The sequence below is a fragment of the Festucalex cinctus genome, chromosome 17 (genome assembly GCF_051991245.1).
Source record: "Festucalex cinctus isolate MCC-2025b chromosome 17, RoL_Fcin_1.0, whole genome shotgun sequence".
Classification (NCBI taxonomy): Eukaryota; Metazoa; Chordata; class Actinopteri; order Syngnathiformes; family Syngnathidae; genus Festucalex; species Festucalex cinctus.
The window spans coordinates 17028414-17046663 of record NC_135427.1 but is presented as its reverse complement, the minus strand read 5'-3'; the positions used below and the strand labels follow the sequence as shown (position 1 = coordinate 17046663).

At 35.9% G+C, this 18250-nt stretch overlaps 1 protein-coding gene across 2 annotated transcripts in view; it reads left to right on the top strand.

Annotated features, from left to right (window-relative positions):
* Positions 1-18250, top strand: part of abca5 (ATP-binding cassette, sub-family A (ABC1), member 5) — a 37662-nt gene that overhangs the window by 10603 nt on the left and 8809 nt on the right. For both annotated transcript variants that reach the window (XM_077503417.1, XM_077503416.1), the window contains exons 14-30: positions 1490-1628; positions 1707-1797; positions 1881-2020; positions 2154-2276; positions 5268-5478; positions 6559-6728; positions 6804-6931; positions 8172-8309; positions 8856-8969; positions 10229-10384; positions 11674-11787; positions 12028-12165; positions 14432-14503; positions 15868-15959; positions 16046-16175; positions 16828-16948; positions 17518-17609. In XM_077503417.1, coding sequence (XP_077359543.1) covers positions 1490-1628; positions 1707-1797; positions 1881-2020; positions 2154-2276; positions 5268-5478; positions 6559-6728; positions 6804-6931; positions 8172-8309; positions 8856-8969; positions 10229-10384; positions 11674-11787; positions 12028-12165; positions 14432-14503; positions 15868-15959; positions 16046-16175; positions 16828-16948; positions 17518-17609 — 2169 coding nt within the window. The remainder of the gene's footprint in view (positions 1-1489; positions 1629-1706; positions 1798-1880; positions 2021-2153; positions 2277-5267; positions 5479-6558; positions 6729-6803; positions 6932-8171; positions 8310-8855; positions 8970-10228; positions 10385-11673; positions 11788-12027; positions 12166-14431; positions 14504-15867; positions 15960-16045; positions 16176-16827; positions 16949-17517; positions 17610-18250) is intronic.

The window sequence follows — 18250 nt, the reverse complement described above, 5'->3', positions numbered from 1 at the left end:
TCTTTTTTTGATGAAAAACAAATACAGACACACAATTACAGAGGCGACTATGGCTCCATGCTAAGAGCTAACAAGTTAGCCAGCATTAGCGGTCGCATTAACATTATTGTTGGAATGTTATAGCCTCTGGATTCGTGTTAAATTATAACTATAATTTACTTTTTTTTTTTTTTTTTTTTTTTTTTTTTTTATACCTTTAACCATGAATTCACCTCCTGTCTGCCATGTTTTTGTGCTGTGTGTCACATGACAGTGTCATCACAGACGGGACAGATTAGCAGCGTTTGACTGGATTTGGACTGATTTTGCTCGGTCCACAGAATATTGTGTTCTATTTGTTATAAAAACATGGAACCTACCAAAAGAAAGATTGAAGTATCTTCTTTCATCAGGAAAAAAGTATATATTTATATCAGTTTCCGTTCTGCAGCAATTAGCATTAGAATATAGTGAAGTTTTAGCGCTATTCACGTTCCTGGTGAAAAACTGGCAAAAAGAACTTGTTGCAACATGGCTCTGGCGGCGCTCTTATATTCTGCTGCCACCTGCTGGCAATTTTTGCAATAACTACAATTTCTTCAAGCATTCTCTTCAGTTGAGAGGCTCTTTAAAGTAGGGGTGAGAACCTCTGGGTACCTCACAATACGTAGAATACGATATGCGATACAAGGCTCAGGATAACGATTATCTCATCGTATGACGGTACCGCGGTTATAGATATATATTGCTCGGGTCATAAATCCACGATAATAATAATAATAATAATAATAATAATAATAATAATAATAATAATAATAATAATAATAATAATAATAAATGTAAAAAATAATAATTAATAATAAAAACAACATAAATACATAATATAATATATAAATATATATAATATATAAAAATCTAAATAATAATAAAAAATAATAATAATACAATAATATATAATATTAATTAAAAAAAACTCAGCTGTCTTCTTCGCCTGAAGACTTGCGTCCATTTCCCTGCCACTCTTATGAGGCGCTCCCCCTAGTGGCCTGCCAAGTCATGCTCAATAAGTCATGACCAATGGAACCGTTATAGTGGCTGTATATAAACTAGAAATATCACGATACTTGCGTAGACGTATAGATAATCTATCGAGAGACAAAGTATCACGATTTATCGCGATATCAATATATTGTCACACTTCTAATATAAAGCCTTCTGTATGCTCTAGCATAAAAAAAAATTAAAAACGTATAAATATGTCTTTGGGACACTTAAAGCATTTATTTATATGTGTTTTGGGAGCAAATGAGTGAAGAGAAGGACATTTTTGTCTCATCTTCATTAGTCGACAAAAATGCGTACTGATTTAGTCCCAATTATTGTTTATGAATGCGGGTTTTAGTTCTAGCCTCGTCTAGTTTTAGTCGGGTGCGTAGATGACATGATTTTTGTTTCGTTTTTGTTGACGAAGTGAGCACTAGTGACTGACACGTGCGTGCGCGTTTTTCAGATCCTGCTCCTGGACGAGCCAACGGCCGGCATGGATCCGTGCTCGCGTCATCAGGTGTGGTCGCTCCTGAAGAGGCGGCGGGCGGGCCGAGCGCTCGTCCTCAGCACGCATTACATGGACGAGGCCGACATCCTCGCCGGTACGTGCACGCACGCAAGCACGTACGCACGTACATCGAGCACTTCAAGTGTCTAAACCGGCGACTGCGTGTGTCCAGATCGCAAGGCGGTGATCTCGCAGGGCCGCCTGAAATGCGTGGGCTCGTCCTTGTACCTGAAGACCAAGTGCGGCGTGGGATATCATCTCGGGTACGCGCTTTTTTTTTTTTTTTTCTTTTGCGCTCGTGTCGCCCCCCGCTGGCCATCTTAAGCCGCTCACCGCTTCCTGCCAGGATGTCAGTCGGCGAACGCTGTGACGCCGACGAGATTTCCTCGCTGGTCCGGCGCCACCTGCCCAATGCCAGGTTGACCCGGCGGCAGGAGGCGGAGCTAAAGTTCACGTTGCCCTTCGAGAGCGTGCACGCCTTCGCAGGTATGGACCAAAGTGGGCGTCGCCGTTGAAACGGACGCAAAAAATGTTCTGGACTCCAGCGTTGATTTTGGCGGCAAGCAAAAGTGCTACTTTCCTATTTGATGTTTCCTTTGATGTTTTTCCCACTCGACAGGTTTGTTCTCGGAGCTGGACTCGCGATCCGATCTGGGCCTGGTCAACTACGGCGTTTCCATGACGACGCTGGAGGACGTCTTCCTGCGTCTGGAGGACGAGGAGGCCGAAGCGGACCAAGTGGGTGAGAAGCGCCCTCGTCAAAAGTCACCACACCAAAAACAAAATGGCTGATTTGAAGCCATTTTGTTTTCCGTCCTTCACAAAAAGAAAAAAGATAATGAGCATCAGAGCAGTTGTTTTTTTTCTTAATAGAGGTGTCGAAATTAATTATTAAATGAATTTGTGTTCCATTTTGCTATATTATGGTTGTGCAATTCGTCAAAATTCAATTACAATTGCAATTATTACACTACAATATAAAATTAGCATAATCATAAACAAAATAAAATTGTAACTAATTTTGAGGTGTCTAAATTTATATATTTGTACCTTTTTTTATTTTAAAATGTCTAATTAATGTTGTTTAAAGTTACTTGCATAATTATAGTTTCCAAAAAATTAGAGGTGTTTCGTGTTTCCCGTGAATAAACTGCAGCCGTTACGGCCAATTGTTCTTCTGCGCCTGAGTCCTCCCTCTCTACGCCGTGTCAGCACACTTCCGCCTGAATGGACTCAGCAGGGAAGTTGGAAGCTGCGCTGCGGAACCAGGAAGCTCGCTTGACCCACCAGGAGGAGTAGCCATGGCTACCCAGATGGGGGAACTTGCTGGACAACTTCAGGACCTGATGAGTCAACTGCAAAGCTCCGCATTACTCGCCACGAGACAGGAAAAGCACGCTGAACCTTCCTTTTCGACTCTCGGCGTTTACCGGCTTGAGACTGGCCCCCCGGAACGATACTCCAGGAACCAAGACAATGCCAGGCGTTCCAGACCGAATGTGACATCCATTTCGAACATTCTCCACAGGCTTTTCCCACGGACCGTTCCTGCGTGGCCTTCATGATTTCACACCTGACTGGACGAGCCAGAGATTGGGCCACCGCTGATCAACCTGTTCAACCGCATCCGGGTTTTGCACAGCTCTCCGCCAGGTTTTTGATCCGGTCAGTATGGATCGAGAGATGGCTCGAGAACGAAGCTATCTTTGACAAGGCAGAGAGTCCGTCAATGATTATGCTATTCGGCTCCGAACTTTGGCAGCCAAAAGTGACTGGAACTCCACAGCACTATACGATCATTTTTTAAAGGGCCTCACTACATCCATGCAAGAACTTTTGCTTCCCATTGACCTGTCGGTGACCTGGACTCGTTGATTTAGTTTAGTTTAGTTTAGTTTAGTTTATTCATTTTTTCCTTTCAGACACATTACAGCTTACATCAATCACATCACATCATTTACAACATTGACATCCGAAAGAAGGGCTGACGGGTAGAAGCCGAAGCTTATTCGAGACCCGTCCCCATACGGTTGCCATCCGCACTGACCATCGGAGGCGGGAGCTCGCGCAGATCAGCGGACTCCAAAGGAGACCTGGACCTGGAACCCTCCAGCATCCACCGGCAAGAGAGTCTCCACGACGCGCGCTTCTCCAGTCACCTACCCCAAGGGAGGCCCGTGGGAATGACGAGGAACAGATGCAGCTCGACCGTGCCCGACTGACGCAAGAGGAACGCCAACGACGTCGCCGGGAGGGCCGGTGCTACTACCGTGGTGAACTTGGTCATTTGGTGGTAGCCTTCCCCACCAAGAGAGTCTCCCTGGTGAGTTCCGACTCCCCCACGCAAATCAAAGCTCGAAAACTCTCTCACCTCAGGATCGTTCACTATGCGATCACCACGGATTTGCCAGTCCTCATCGACTCCGGGGCCGACGAAAGCCTCATGGATTGGGGGCTAGTGATGAAGCTGCAGGCTGACACAGAGTCGCTCACCACCAACATTGTTTTTGCCTTGCACCTTGTTTTTGCCCCTCTTTTTCCTCTGCAGCGGAGCACCTTTATTTCCCTGTTTTGAGTGCCCTTTTTTCTCCTCTCCAGTTTGGAGCTCTTTATGTTCAGCGTTTTCCCTCTGCAAGAGGTGTTTTGTGTTTCCTGTAAATAAACTGCAGCCGTTACGGCCAACTGTTCTCCTGCGCCCGAGTCCTCCCTCTCCACGCCGTGTCATAGTATTTCAAAGAAATGTATTTGTATTAATTTTGAGTCGTTTAAATCTATATATTTGCTCCTTTTTAAATTTTAAAATGACTAATGTTTAAAGCAACTTGCATAAGTATAGTTTACAAAATTGTATTAATAATTTTGAGTCATTTAAATCTATACATTTGCACCTTTTTAAATTTTAAAATGACTAATAAAGTGTTGTTTATAGCAACTTTGTTATTACAGTGTTTCAAAGAAATGTATTTGTATTAATAATTTTGACATGTTTTTACATGTTGAAACATTTTCTTATGTACCAAAAAACAAATGATTGTCATAATTGTTATTTCAATTATTACTGAATTAATCATGATGAATATTTTCTTCATAATGGAGTCTAGAGCATCTGCATCGGGAATTAGGAGTGGCAATCTGTGACTGTCTCACGATTCGATTCCAATTTTTGGGTCTCACGATTCGATTCAGAATCGATTGTCAATTCCAAATGATTTGATTGACAAAGATTTCTGCTTCATTTTATAGATGAGAAAATGATCGTCATGGTGGAGTCCAGTCTGACTCGCTAATGCTAATTAGCGTGCTAATCACGGCACTTTTATCCCTCAAAAATACGGCTATTTATACAAAAACGCTTCAGGAATGTATACCAAGAAACATCTTCACATGACTCACCGGCATATGAAAAAAAAAACAAAAAAACTTTTATCGGCATAACTTGATGGTGACTTTTTGCTTCTACTCTCTAATGTGGCTACATCTTAACGCACGGAATCACACTGCCCCAAAGTGGCCAAATTGGGTACAACATAAACAGCCTTCCCATTCCACAAACAAGCGCAAGACAGTATCAAATCATTGAAATCAAATCCATTGTAGGACATTTAAAATCGATTCTGAATGGTTCTAAATGAGAATCGATTTTTTTGGCACGCCCCTATTGGGAATTATTTTCCAATCAGTCGGACTGTGGCATAACATTTTGTTTGTTTTCCTGTCACGTGGCTGTCAAAAGACTTCAGCGTCTTCAACCGCGAGGTGGAGCGTGACGGCGCAGCGGGCGGCGACGACGACGACGACGACGACGAGACGGACCGGCGGCTGCTGATGTTGTGTGACAAGTCGGAATTGGCGAGGGGCGGAGCCTTGTGGCGCCAGCAGTTGAGTTGGGTGGCGCGACTCCACTTGCTCAACTTGTGGCGGGAGAGGAAGGCCATCGTTTACGTGTGAGTTTTTCTTCATGTGCGCATGCGAGGAAGATACGCGCTGCCCGGGCGCTCGCGTTTTTTTTTTCATGTCAGCAGTATTACCACCAACGCAGTCTTCCCTCGTTTAGCGCACGTTCATCTTTCGTGGCCTCGCTCTTTTGCACATTTTTTTGTGTGCTTTATTATTATTTTTTTTACAACGTGCTATTTGGCTTGTGTATTTATTTATTTATTTATAGACCGACGGAAAGTGCTGTATAACAAGTAAATAATAATAATTAAAAAAAAGACTAAATGAAAAAAAAATGAATGAAAAAGCATTCAATGAAAAAATATATACTGGGCTGTATACTGTAATAAGTAAATTAAAAAATATACTTTTAATCGAAAAAAAATGAATGTACATGAAAAAAAAATCATATATGATGAATGAAAAAGCATTCATAATAAACTAAAAATCATACCAAAATGAAAAAAACATAGATAATAAATGAAAAAAATACATACAGTGATGTATTACAAGTAAATTTAAAAAAAAAGACAAATGAAGAAGCATTCACAATAAACTAAAAATCATACCAAAACCAAAAACATAATAAATAAATATTGCTCTGTATAAACAAATAAATTTTAAAAAATGACTGTAAATTAAAAAATAAACATAAATGACGCAATGAAAAAGCATTCATAATAAACTCAAAATCATACCAAAATTAAAAAAACATATACTGTATAATAATTATTATAATTATATATATATATATATATATATACATATATATATATATATATATATATATATATATATATACTGTAATAAATAAAGTAAAAAAAATATTCTCTTAATGGAAAAAATGAATGTAAATGAAAAAAAAAAACATATGATGAATGAAAAAGTATTTATAATAAAGTAAAAATCATACCCAAGTGAAAAACATAATAAACGAAAAAAATATATAATTAATGTGATTTTTTAATTCTTTTTTTTAAATGACCACGGATTTCCATAATCACGGGTATTTTTTTGGATTGTAACACCCGCGCGGGCTAAAGGAGGGAAGACGTTATACTGAGGTGGGCATGCCGGTTGTCCGGCAGTCTGTGTTTGGTGCTGTTGTTCCTAGCGTCCATGCTGGTCCTGTCGTTGTCCGTCGGGAACACCCTGACGCCCCCGTCCATGCGCCGCTTCCAGCCCGCCGTCTACCTCCAGGGCAGACACCAGCCCCCCCACAGATACGCCAGCCCGCTCCTGGTTTGCAACTCCACAGGTGACCGCCCGTCTTCACGAGCAAGCGCAACCGGACAATATTTTTTGGCCTGACGTTTGACGTTGCGTCCGCCAGGGACGGATATTTCCGACTTCATCCGCAACCTGGAAGCGCAGGACATCGCAGTGGAAGTGAGGGAGGTCAGCGACTACATGGCGGCGGCTCCGCACAGCGCCGCCATCAACGTGACGGGATCCAGCAAGGTCACCGCAGGATATTGTTGGTTCTCGCACTTTTTTTTTTTTTTTTTTGTCGTGCTACTCCTTCCACATTTTTTGACCCATTCGCACCATTCCAGCAAAAATGCACGCCATCCAGGCTACTACCTTTCTCATTCCGTCAATTCATGGTTTTCCCCAAATGTCATGTTTTTTTTAACTCAAAAATTTTCCCCAAAAATTTCAGCACGGTGTTCCCTCGTTTTCCGCTGGGGTTTGGTTTAAAAAAATACCCGCAATAAATGAAATCCATGAAGTAGTTAGCATTATGTTTTACATACATTTTCTCACATTTCTCTCTTGTTTAAACATTTACGATTTTCAAACCTTAATGAATTTTATAAAATAGGTTATGTAAAAAAAATGCATGCAAAATTGCACTAAAAAAAAATCTGCAAAACAGCGAAAAGTGAACCGTGTTATAGCGTACAAGAGAAAAATTATGATTTTTTTTATTTGTTTGTTTTTCTCCACTTATTTCTACATTTGTTGATCAATTCAAACAGTTTCCACTTTAAACTGTTTAAATGATCCCTACTGCATTACTTTTTTTAAATTTCAAAACAAAAGCCAAAAAATTTTTTTTTGTATGTTCGTTAGTTTGTCTCTAATTTTTTACATTTTTTTGACAAAACGTTCCATGTTTTCACTATACCCAGCCACAATTATTTTATTTAGCTAAAAGTAGCGAAAAAAATTCAAAAAACAATTTTGTTAACAAAATAAAACAAACATGAAAATGCTTTAAAAAAAAAAAATTACTGAAACTACATTTTATGTTGACAAAACTAACTATAATTATAGCGAAAACATCCTTCATTTTCGTCGTCGGTAATTAATTGAATGCTTAATGAGCCTTTGGGGATGATTTTAAATGTGATTTGAAGTCAATTTATTTTGATATTAACCGGAATAAGGACGTTTGAAAATGTGGCACTCAGAAGTGACGTCATCGAGCAGCAGCCAATAGAAAAGCACCTTTGGGTGACATCATTCCCATGGTGTTTTTTTAAATATTGCGCACAAGTAATTCACATTAAAAAAATAATAATAATAATGATAATACTCAAACTTACTAAAACTAAGCATTTATTAAGTAACTAAAACTAATCAAAACTAACAGACCAACCTGAAGTGGCTAACTAACCCATTAGCTTAGCGGTTGCTCGTTGCTTGTGTTTTTGCCGCTTGCGTAAGCGTGACGTGAGTGTCGTTTTTGGTGCAGGGCTTCAGGTACAAGTTGGCTTTCAACAGCACCACGGTGCACTCCTTGCCCATCACCGTCAACATCCTCAGCAACGCGCTGCTCCGAGGTCTCAACAGCAGCGCACGCATCCAAACTTGGGCCAAACCTTTCAACTATGTGAGTACTTTTTTACACGTTTGTCTTCTTTTTCTTCAATTAGCTTTTTTTTCTGAAGTCCAAATCAAGTACAGAAATCCAGAATTTGCTTCTCCCTCCCACTGCTCGCTGAATCAGTGGAGGCTGGCGTCTGTGGATCTCACTCTACTTCATCTATCCTTCCTTTAATTTTTCCTCTGGTCTCTTGAGATCTCACTAATATGTTGGAATTTCGAGGTTTCTGGGGTTGGCGTAAGATTACGGTTTTGTAACCATGTGGGTGGCAAGTGGTGTCTGGTTGGTGCTAGATTCATCTTTCTTTCCTTTGACCTTTCCTCTGGTCTTTCCTTCTGAACCTCACCACTCTGGCGAGACTCTGAAGTATCCGGTTAAGGTGAAGGGTCATTGGATTTTTTTATCAGGTTTCAGGTGAACTACTGAGCACAAATTCACACGCATGCACATACATCCACACATTTAAAAAAAAACAAAAAAAAGTGCCTCATTGTCTTGGCTCATTTGGCAAACATCCGTTTGTGTCTTTTTTTTTTTTTGTCCATCCCTCAGGAAATGTCGTACGCTGCGGCGTACATGCTGGGCTTCGTGGAGTCGGTGTTGCTGGGGATGCTGGTGGCCGGCATGCCCGCCTATTTTGCCATGGAGCACCTGCGAGACCGAGAGGTACGCCGCTAGCGACCGGCTTCATTTGCTGCAGGAAGTCAGAAAACTGTGGTTTTGATTTTCGCTCGTTCATCTCATTACTTGCATAGTTGTTGAAAAAAAATAAAATCTGGATTTTTTTTGTGTAAAATAATTGGTTGATCCGGTGCTTTTCAATTATTTTTTGTTACGCCTCCAGGTAAGAAGAAAATAATTTGGGTTATTATTTTTTCCCAATTAAAGAGCCGGCCGATGTGTGCACGTTAAAATCAAATGTACAATTGTGATCAGAACAACAATAAGTTCTAATTTATTTATTTATTCATTCATTAATTATTAATATATAGGGCTGCTCGGATGCTGCTATGAAGAAAATATTAATCATGATTATTTTTGGTCATAATTGAAATCACAATTAGAACAATCAATTTATTTATTTATTTATTTATTTTGTTACTAAACAAGAAATGTTTCAATGTCCAAAAATTATGAAGACAAAATTCTTTGAAACACTATAATTATACAACTTCCTTTTGGATGAAACAAAATTTCTTAAATTATTTAAAAATAAAAAAAGAACAAACAAGTCAAAATTAATATTAATAATTTTTTGGGGGGACGATTATGCTGATTTTGTAATTGTGGAATGTAATAATAGAAATTGTAATTGAATTTCAATTAATTGCACAGCCCAATTTATATATTATACATTACATATATTACTATGTATATTGTATTATTAATTAATTAAAATGTGTTTATTTATTCATTATTTATATATAGGGCTGCTTGAATGCTGCAATGGAGAAATCATTAATCACGATTATTTTTGGTAATAATTGAAATCACAATTAAGACAGTCATTTATTTTTTTGGTACTGAACAAGAAAATGTTTAATGTCAAAATGAAACATTTTAATTATACAAGTTCCTTTTGGATGAAACAAAATTGATTAGTTATTTTAAACTGTTAAAAAAAATGTTTAAATCTAAACAATTCAAACAAGTCCAAATTATTATTATTATTATTTATTTTATTTTTTTTATTTATGCTGATTTTGTAATTGTGGACTGTAATAATTGAAATTGTAATTGAATTTCGATTAATTCACCAGCCCTATTTATATATATTATATATATTACTATGTATTGTATTATTAATTAATGAAACAATGAATGACTGAATGAAAGAATTGGACCTGTTGGTGTCCCCGTTTGGAAGAACGTCCTGACACGTGCGCGTGCGCGCGCGTGCGTGTGCGTGTTGTCTCTCTCCCCAGCTGAGGTGCCGCTCGACGCTGCGCACGTCGGGCCTGCTGCCGTCGGCGTACTGGTGCGGTCGCGCGCTGGTGGACGTGTCCTCGTGCTACGTCATCGTGACGTGCATGCTCGTCATCCTCTTCTCCTTCCACCCTGCCAGCAACCTCGGCGCCGTGGTCCGTCTGCCGCCTGTTTTTTTGCGCTCCGCAATCGCACAACCGACACGACACATACAAGAACCCGGAACCCGTTTTGCGCCACAATAGCTTCAAATGACGCACATTTTATTTTCTGATCCGCTGATAATATTGAAGACGCTCTCGCAAATTCTCCAAATATGAGGCGATGCGTGCTTGATGTTGTCACTTTGTAAAACAAAAGCATATCAAACATTCTATTAAAGGGGAACTCAAGTTGTGCTGTTGCTTCTCCAAACATGAAACATTTTGATACCATTGAAAAAAAAAAGTAGGGCTGTCAGGCAATTTTAATCGTAATTAATCGCATGACTTCAGTCATTAACTCACAATGAATTGCAAATTTTATATCTGTTCTAAATGCCCCATAAAATATTTTTTCTTAGATTTCATCCTTTTGTTAACCTAAAAAGTGGAAAAAAAAATGTTAAACTAATAGAAATATGGCTGCATTTCCTAAAATTGATTGAAAAAAAAAAAAAGCAAAGTGATATTGATTTGTATTGGTCATTTTTTCTGCCACTAGATGGCATAATTGCATTTGTACACCGTTGGTGACAGTGCGTTTTTCTTTTCATATTAAGCGCTTTATAATCTTTACATGAAGTAACTTGTGAAATTTTGTACATTTTACAAATTGTAAAATACAACTTGACCCCAGTCTCCACAAATATATGCATGATTATTATTACATTTATTAATTGCTAATCGTGTGTTTAAAAAAATAAATAACATTAATTAAAGGAAGTTTAAATTCACTCAAAATAGTTAATTGTAATAAAAAAAAAACACATTAGTTTTGTGTTGTGATGAAATAATCATGAATTAACAAAAATACAGCATTTATTTAATCAAAGAATCTCTTTTAATTAATAAATGTATGAATGAAATGCAAATTTAGTTATATTTCTTAGCCAGCATTTTTCTATTTTTTTTTATGATTTTTTTTTTTTTAAAGAATAATGTTCTTGATTTAATTTAATCTTAGCCCTGATTGAATTCTGACGCCTGCTCCATAGCAAAAATAAATAAATAACAGAATAGCAGATTTTTTCAGATTAAAAAAAAATAAAAATTTATTATTATTTTTTTAATCGTTATGAGAAACAGAACAAATTTCTAAATATATTTCCAAAATGTTTAAACCAACACAGAATGTGCCCTCACATCTGGAATATTTTTCAGGTTAATGTTTGTAAATCGTTTTAAGAATGACGATGAAGCGTTATGTGACCCCTGGTTGACCTCTCCGTCCGTCCGTCTCTCAGGTGGGCTGCGCCATCGGTTTCGCTCCGGCCGTGATCCTCTTCACGTACGTGTGCTCCTTCGCCTTCTCTGGAGTCCAAAGCAACCGAGACTTCTTTTCCGTCATCTGTATGATGGTGAGCGACGTTAACGACTTGCCGGGGTTGCTTTGCTCATCGGGGTCTGGACCGCTTGCTTGATTTGGTACTGCAACAATGTACTATTCCCAAATGGGGCAAGAAGTGTGTTTTTGTTTTGTTTTTAACCCTTCCTCCGTTTAAATTGAAGAAAATGAGGAGGGGGCGGGCCCGATATTTATTTCTTTTTTTTCGCCACTTGTTGATGTCTGGGCATTGACGGTCTTCCCAACGCGGCAGGTGTGCGTGGTGTCGGCCTCGCTGGTTCACCTTCCTCTGTCGAGCAACGACCAGAAGTTCTCGGAGTGGCTGCACGGCATTCTGTGCATCTTTAACCCGCTCTACCCGCTCATGGGATGCCTCAACTGCATCAGCAAGGTACAGTCGTACCAGTACACCCTTCCCTCCTTTACCAAGGGTGGTACGTTCCAAAAAAATACCTGTGATCATGGAAATCTGCGTTTATTTAAAAAAAAAAAAAAAAAAAAAGTAATGTTCATTATATATATTTTTTCATTTATTATGTTTTTTTTGGTAGGATTTTTACTTTATTATAAATGCTTTTTCATTCATCATACTGTTCTTTTTTCATTTCCATTCATTTATCCCGTTAAAAGAATTTTTTTAATTTACTTATTATATATATATATATATATATATATATATATATATATATATATATATATATATTAAATAGTAGGGGTGTGAATTGCCTAGTACCTGACGATTCGATTCGTATCACGATTCACAGGTCACGATTCGATTCGATACCGATTAATCCCGATACGAATTTATAAGTCGATTGTTGCGATTTTTTTCATTCAAATTTAGAAAATACTAATCAGTAAGCTTGTAGAGTGTAAGATTTATATGAAAATGTATTATTTATTTATCTGAAATTTCAGTCTTATAGAGGTTGTAATCTGTTTCATGTTTGAACAGCATTGAAATAAAATATTAAGGCTTAATGTTCCGTTCATATAACATTCTTCCATGCTCAAGGTGTGAATCCTAAAAAAAAAAAAAAAAAAATCGATTCTGCCGATTATTGAATCGATTCGAGAATCGCGCGATGTAGTATCGCGATATATCGCCGAATCAATTTTTTTTAACACCCCTATTAAATAGATATTTATATTAAATAGATATTTATATTAAATAGATATTTATATTTTAAATATGTCATATATGTCATATTTACTTATTACAGTATACAGTACAGTATATATATGTTTTTAATATATATGTTTTTTTGTTTTGGTATGATTTTTAGTTTATTATGAATGCTTTTTCATTCATCACATATGTTCTTTTTTCATTAACATTCTTTTTTTTCCATTAAAAGTATGTTGTTGTTTTTTTAATTTATTTATTACAGTACACAGCATAATATATATTTATTTCATTTATTATGTTTTTTTGTTTTGGTTTTGGTTTGATGTTTAGTTTTTTATGGATGCTTTTTCATTCATCTTTTTTTTCATTTACAGTCATTTTTCCCATTAAAAGTACGTTTTTTTATTATAGTATGCAACACAGTATATATATTTTTTATTTTTATTTTTTTTTTTTGGTATGATTTTTACTTTATTATAAGTGCTTTTCCATTCATCATATATGTTCTTTTTTTCTTTTACATTTATTTTTTTTCCATTAAAAGTACTTTTTTTATTTGCTTATTACAGTATACAGCTCAGTATATATATTTTTTAAATTTATTATATATATATATATATATATATATATATATATATATATATATATATATATATATATATATATATATTAGGGGTGTGAATTACCTAGTACCTGACGATTCGATTCGTATCACGATTCACAGGTCACGATTCGATTCGATACCGATTAATCCCGATACGAATTTATAAGTCGATTGTTGCGATTTTTTTTTCATTCAAATTTAGAAAATACTAATCAGTAAGCTTGTAGAGTGTAAGATTTATATGAAAATGTATTATTTATTTATCTGAAATTTCAGTCTTATAGAGGTTGTAATCTGTTTCATGTTTGAACAGCATTAAAATAAAATATTAAGGCTTAATGTTCCGTTCATATAACATTCTTCCATGCTCAAGGTGTGAATCCTAACCCGAAGTCAGACGTTTTGTTGAATATTTTCCCATTAAAAATGGAAGTTTAAAAATCGATTCACACACAAAAAAAAAAAAAAAAAAAGGCTATGATGATAAGACGTTGAATCCGTTGAATCCGAATACCGAATGAACAATTCTGAACTCTTAAAATTAAAAAAAAAAAAAAAAAAACGATTTTTTTTTTTATTGAATCGATTCGAGAATCGCGCGATGTAGTATCGCGATATATTGCCGAATCGATTTTTTTTAAACACCCCTAATATATATATATCGGATGCTCGCATGTCCCTGGTCGGACTTGGGGTTCGAGAAATACGGCCGCACAAAGACCAAAAAAAAGAAACCAAAAAGCACACTGTAAAAGTGTAAAACCGCGTGGAGGCGGCAAAAGATGAACACGGCAATAAACGAGGGAAGACTGTACTCGAGGAGCCCAGCGCCTTCCGAGCGCCTCGACGGTGGTTCGAGTCGAAGCAAGACTGCGCTTGATTTTCTTGTTTGTTTGTTTTTTTTGTTTTTGTTTTGCTGTCCAGGTGGCCTTCCTCCCGGCCAACAAGTACGACCATGAGTCCGTGTGGAACGGCCTGCTCGTCGCCGTTTTTGCTGTAAGTCAACAAATCCCATTGGGAAATCTTCATCGATTATTCTTCTGATATTTACATTTTGTGGAGCACGTCTCCTGGCCGACAGGTTTCGTGTTGTTCATTGAGGATTTGTTCGCAAGCCATTTGCAGCAAGTTGAGGAATAAATGTGTCAAAAAGGACAGAAAAATGTCAGGACATAGTTTTTTGGATTTGTGAACAAATTCGGAATTCACCATATTTAGACATACGTTTTTTTTGTTTTTTTTGTTTTTTTTCTTTTTAATTAATTAATTAATTTATTTATTTATTTACTTTAATAGTTTTTTGGATTTGTGAACAAATTTGGAATTCATCATATGTGGACATATGTTTTTTTTTTTTGTTTTTTTTTTTATTGCTTCTAATTTATTTACTATTAATGAACACAGTATTTAATAAGATGAATGATTTCAAAAGGAATAAATATACATTATATACATTTTTTGGGGGAAAAAAGACGTAATAATTACAAAAAAATAAATGTTTATTATTAAGAGTAAAATGATAATTCATGCCCATTTTTGTTATTGATGATAATTACATCTAATCATTTGATTAAAAAAAAAGTTAGATGTTAAATTCAAAATAAAAACTGTTAAAAACTTTAAAAAAAATAATAACAAATGAAAAAAATAATAAAAACAAAAAAATACAAATTAATAATTATTTGGAAATTAAAAAAGAAGAAATTGTTTCAAAAAAATAACAACAAATAAAAAAATGCAAATAATAAAAAAATACAAATAAAGAATAATCGTATGGAAGTGAAAAAGTTAGAAGAAATTGTTTTAAAAAATATATAATAAATTAAGAAATGAAAATAAAAAAAATAATAATAGTATGGAAATGAAAAAATAAGAAATTGTTTAAAAAAAAAAATAATAATAATAAAAATAAGACAAATTAAAATAAATAATAGTATGGAAAAGAAAAAGTTAGAATTGTTTTCAAAAATAACAAATAAATAAATAAAAAAATAAAATAAAAATAATAATAATAATAGTATGGAAATGAAAAAAGAAAGAAATGTTTTTTTTTAAATAACAAAAAATAAATAAAAATAATAAAAAATAAAATAAAAAAATATAATAGTATGGAAAATGAAAAAAGTTAGAAGAAATTGTTTGAAAAAAAAACAAAAAAATAAAAATAATAAAAAATAATAAAAATAAAAAATAATAATAGAGTGGAAATGAAGATAGAAGAAAATGATTGAAGCCAATCTTCAAAAAAAAAAGTGTAAATGCTCTCTGCAAATGTGATGATGCCGCGTGTGCGTCATTTGTGTTTTTGCGTCGCAAAAGCTGAAATGTCACTCAAGCTGCCGTTTTTTTTGTGCGTTCAGCCGTACCTGCAGTGCCTGGTGCTGATGTTTGCGCTTGGCTGGCTGGAGCGCCGTCACGGCGGCACGATCAACAGGACGGATAGCTTGTGCAGGTTAGCGGCGCAGTCGCGCTACTTTTGGGAAACTCTTAGTTGGCCCGTACAGGGAATATTAAAAAAAGAAATAAAATTGGTGGCAGGTTGTCACCGGCGAGGAGGCCCAAAGTGGAGCGCAACCCCGACGAGGGTCCGGACCAGGATGAGGACGAGGATGTTCAGATGGAGAGGGCAAAGGTCAAGGAGGCGCTCGTCTGCCAGTCCTGCGACGAGGTCAACAAACTTTTTTCAACGGCAAAATCTGTTGAGATGTGTTTCGATTCATTTTTTTCTTTTCACGTCACATTTTCACACTGTGCTTATTTTTGAAGTGCTCATTACATAAAATTGAGTAAAAGTTGCATTCTGAACATCTGCTAGCTTTGTGCTAACATGGAAAAGGCAAAATGTGAATTAACCAACACGCAAAAAACACCAGAAAAAGTCGCTCGATTCATCACTAGTCACTTTTGACCAAAAAATAATAATCTTTGGATAGTGGGCAGATTTAGCCAAGAAAGTCGACAAGTTGGAAACTTTGTGCTTTCATTTTGTCATGTCAACTTCCATTTGAGCTCAATGCTGCCAGACATGTTGTGTGGCACAACGCGGTACTACACCGACGGCGCTCCAGACTCAAAAGTCGGACCTGATTTGGCAAAATAAGACTATTATTATTATTATTATTATGATTATTATTATTGTTATTATTATTATCATTATTATCATTATTATCATTATTATTTCATTTGTTTTATGTTGTAATGTGTAAATGTGTGGGGTAAATCAACAATAGACAATTATCAGCCTATTTTAAAATGGAATTTGCTGGCGTGCTCCAATATTTTTTGTTCATTTTTAATTTTCATTTTTTTGTTTTCCATAGAAGCCGCTTCTGGTCGCCAGCAACCTGAGGAAGCAGTTCAACAAAAGTGGCGTGGAAGGTTTCGCTCTGAGCAAGGATGGAAAAGTGGCCACCAAGAACGTCTCCTTCTGCGTTCGCAAAGGTTAGTGCTGGAAAGTCAAAAATAAAATTAACGATTAATATCAACCAAAAAAAAAAAAAGAACATAAATGCTCCCAAAACAAATGATTATGAAGCCCTACCAAAAGTTTCATCATTGCCTGTAAATGGCAACATGATGGTAGCAAAGCTTTTGTCAAAATAAATTTAAATAAATAAATGTAATTAATATAAATAAATACATTATTATTAGGACTTATTATTAATTAATTATCATTTTAATGAATTTAAATTAAAAAAAAAAAATTGTTTGGCACCAACAGATCGGCAAAAACTGAATTTTTATTGCTCAAATACAAAATGACACAAATATATGAAATTGTTAATTAAACCGACATATACTTTGTGACTTTCAAAAAATTGTAGCAAATAAATTTTCACACTCCAAAATGTGCTTCTAATGGGTCCATTCAAACTAGGGGGGGGGGTTCTAAGTGTAATTGTGACAAGTTTACAAGCTGACAGTCTTGAATGCAAGTTGTCATCGTCGTCATGGTGGTGGTGTTTTTTTTTTGTTTGTTTGTTTGTTTTTTTGCCGGTGTCGTCGTCCAGGCGAGGTTCTGGGCCTGCTGGGTCCAAACGGGTCCGGCAAAAGCACCATCATGCACATGCTGTGTGGGGAGGCGGAGCCCACGGCGGGACAGGTGAGTATGTGCGTGCGTGCGTGCGTGCGTGACTTGTCTACTATACATTTTTAAATGAGTAAATAAATACGCTGAATTTTAGGAGATGTTCTTTTTTAAACACTGAATTGTGAGGGTTAAAAGAAAAGTCATATTCCATGAAGATTTGATATATGAAAGTTGTGCCATCTGAGTTTGAATTTAATGTGGATTTTTTTTCTTTTTGCCCTGATTTTTTTTAAATGTTAATTTAGATTTATTTGGTTTTTTTTGTTTTGTTTTTTTACGTTTAGCATTCAGATTGCAAGACAATTCAGTGTTGAATATTCCATTTGAATTCCTCAAATCTGTGAGTTTTGAATTAAATTTGCTCCCATTTTCTTTTTCTACACTTTTCTGACATTTTTTGTTTTGTTTTACAAGATTTTTCAAAAATATATTTTTTTTAATTATTTTAATTATACTTAATTTTTAAGGTGGGACATTGAAGTGGTGGAAAAAAATCAGTGTTGAAAATTCAAATTCAATATGTGAAAATTTCTGTATGACTTTTGTGCATTTAGTTGTAAATATCTTACTTTGAATTTTATGGAGATAATTTTTGAATTTTTGAATTCATCAAATCTGTGACGTCTGAGTTTGAATTAAATTTACTTCCTTTT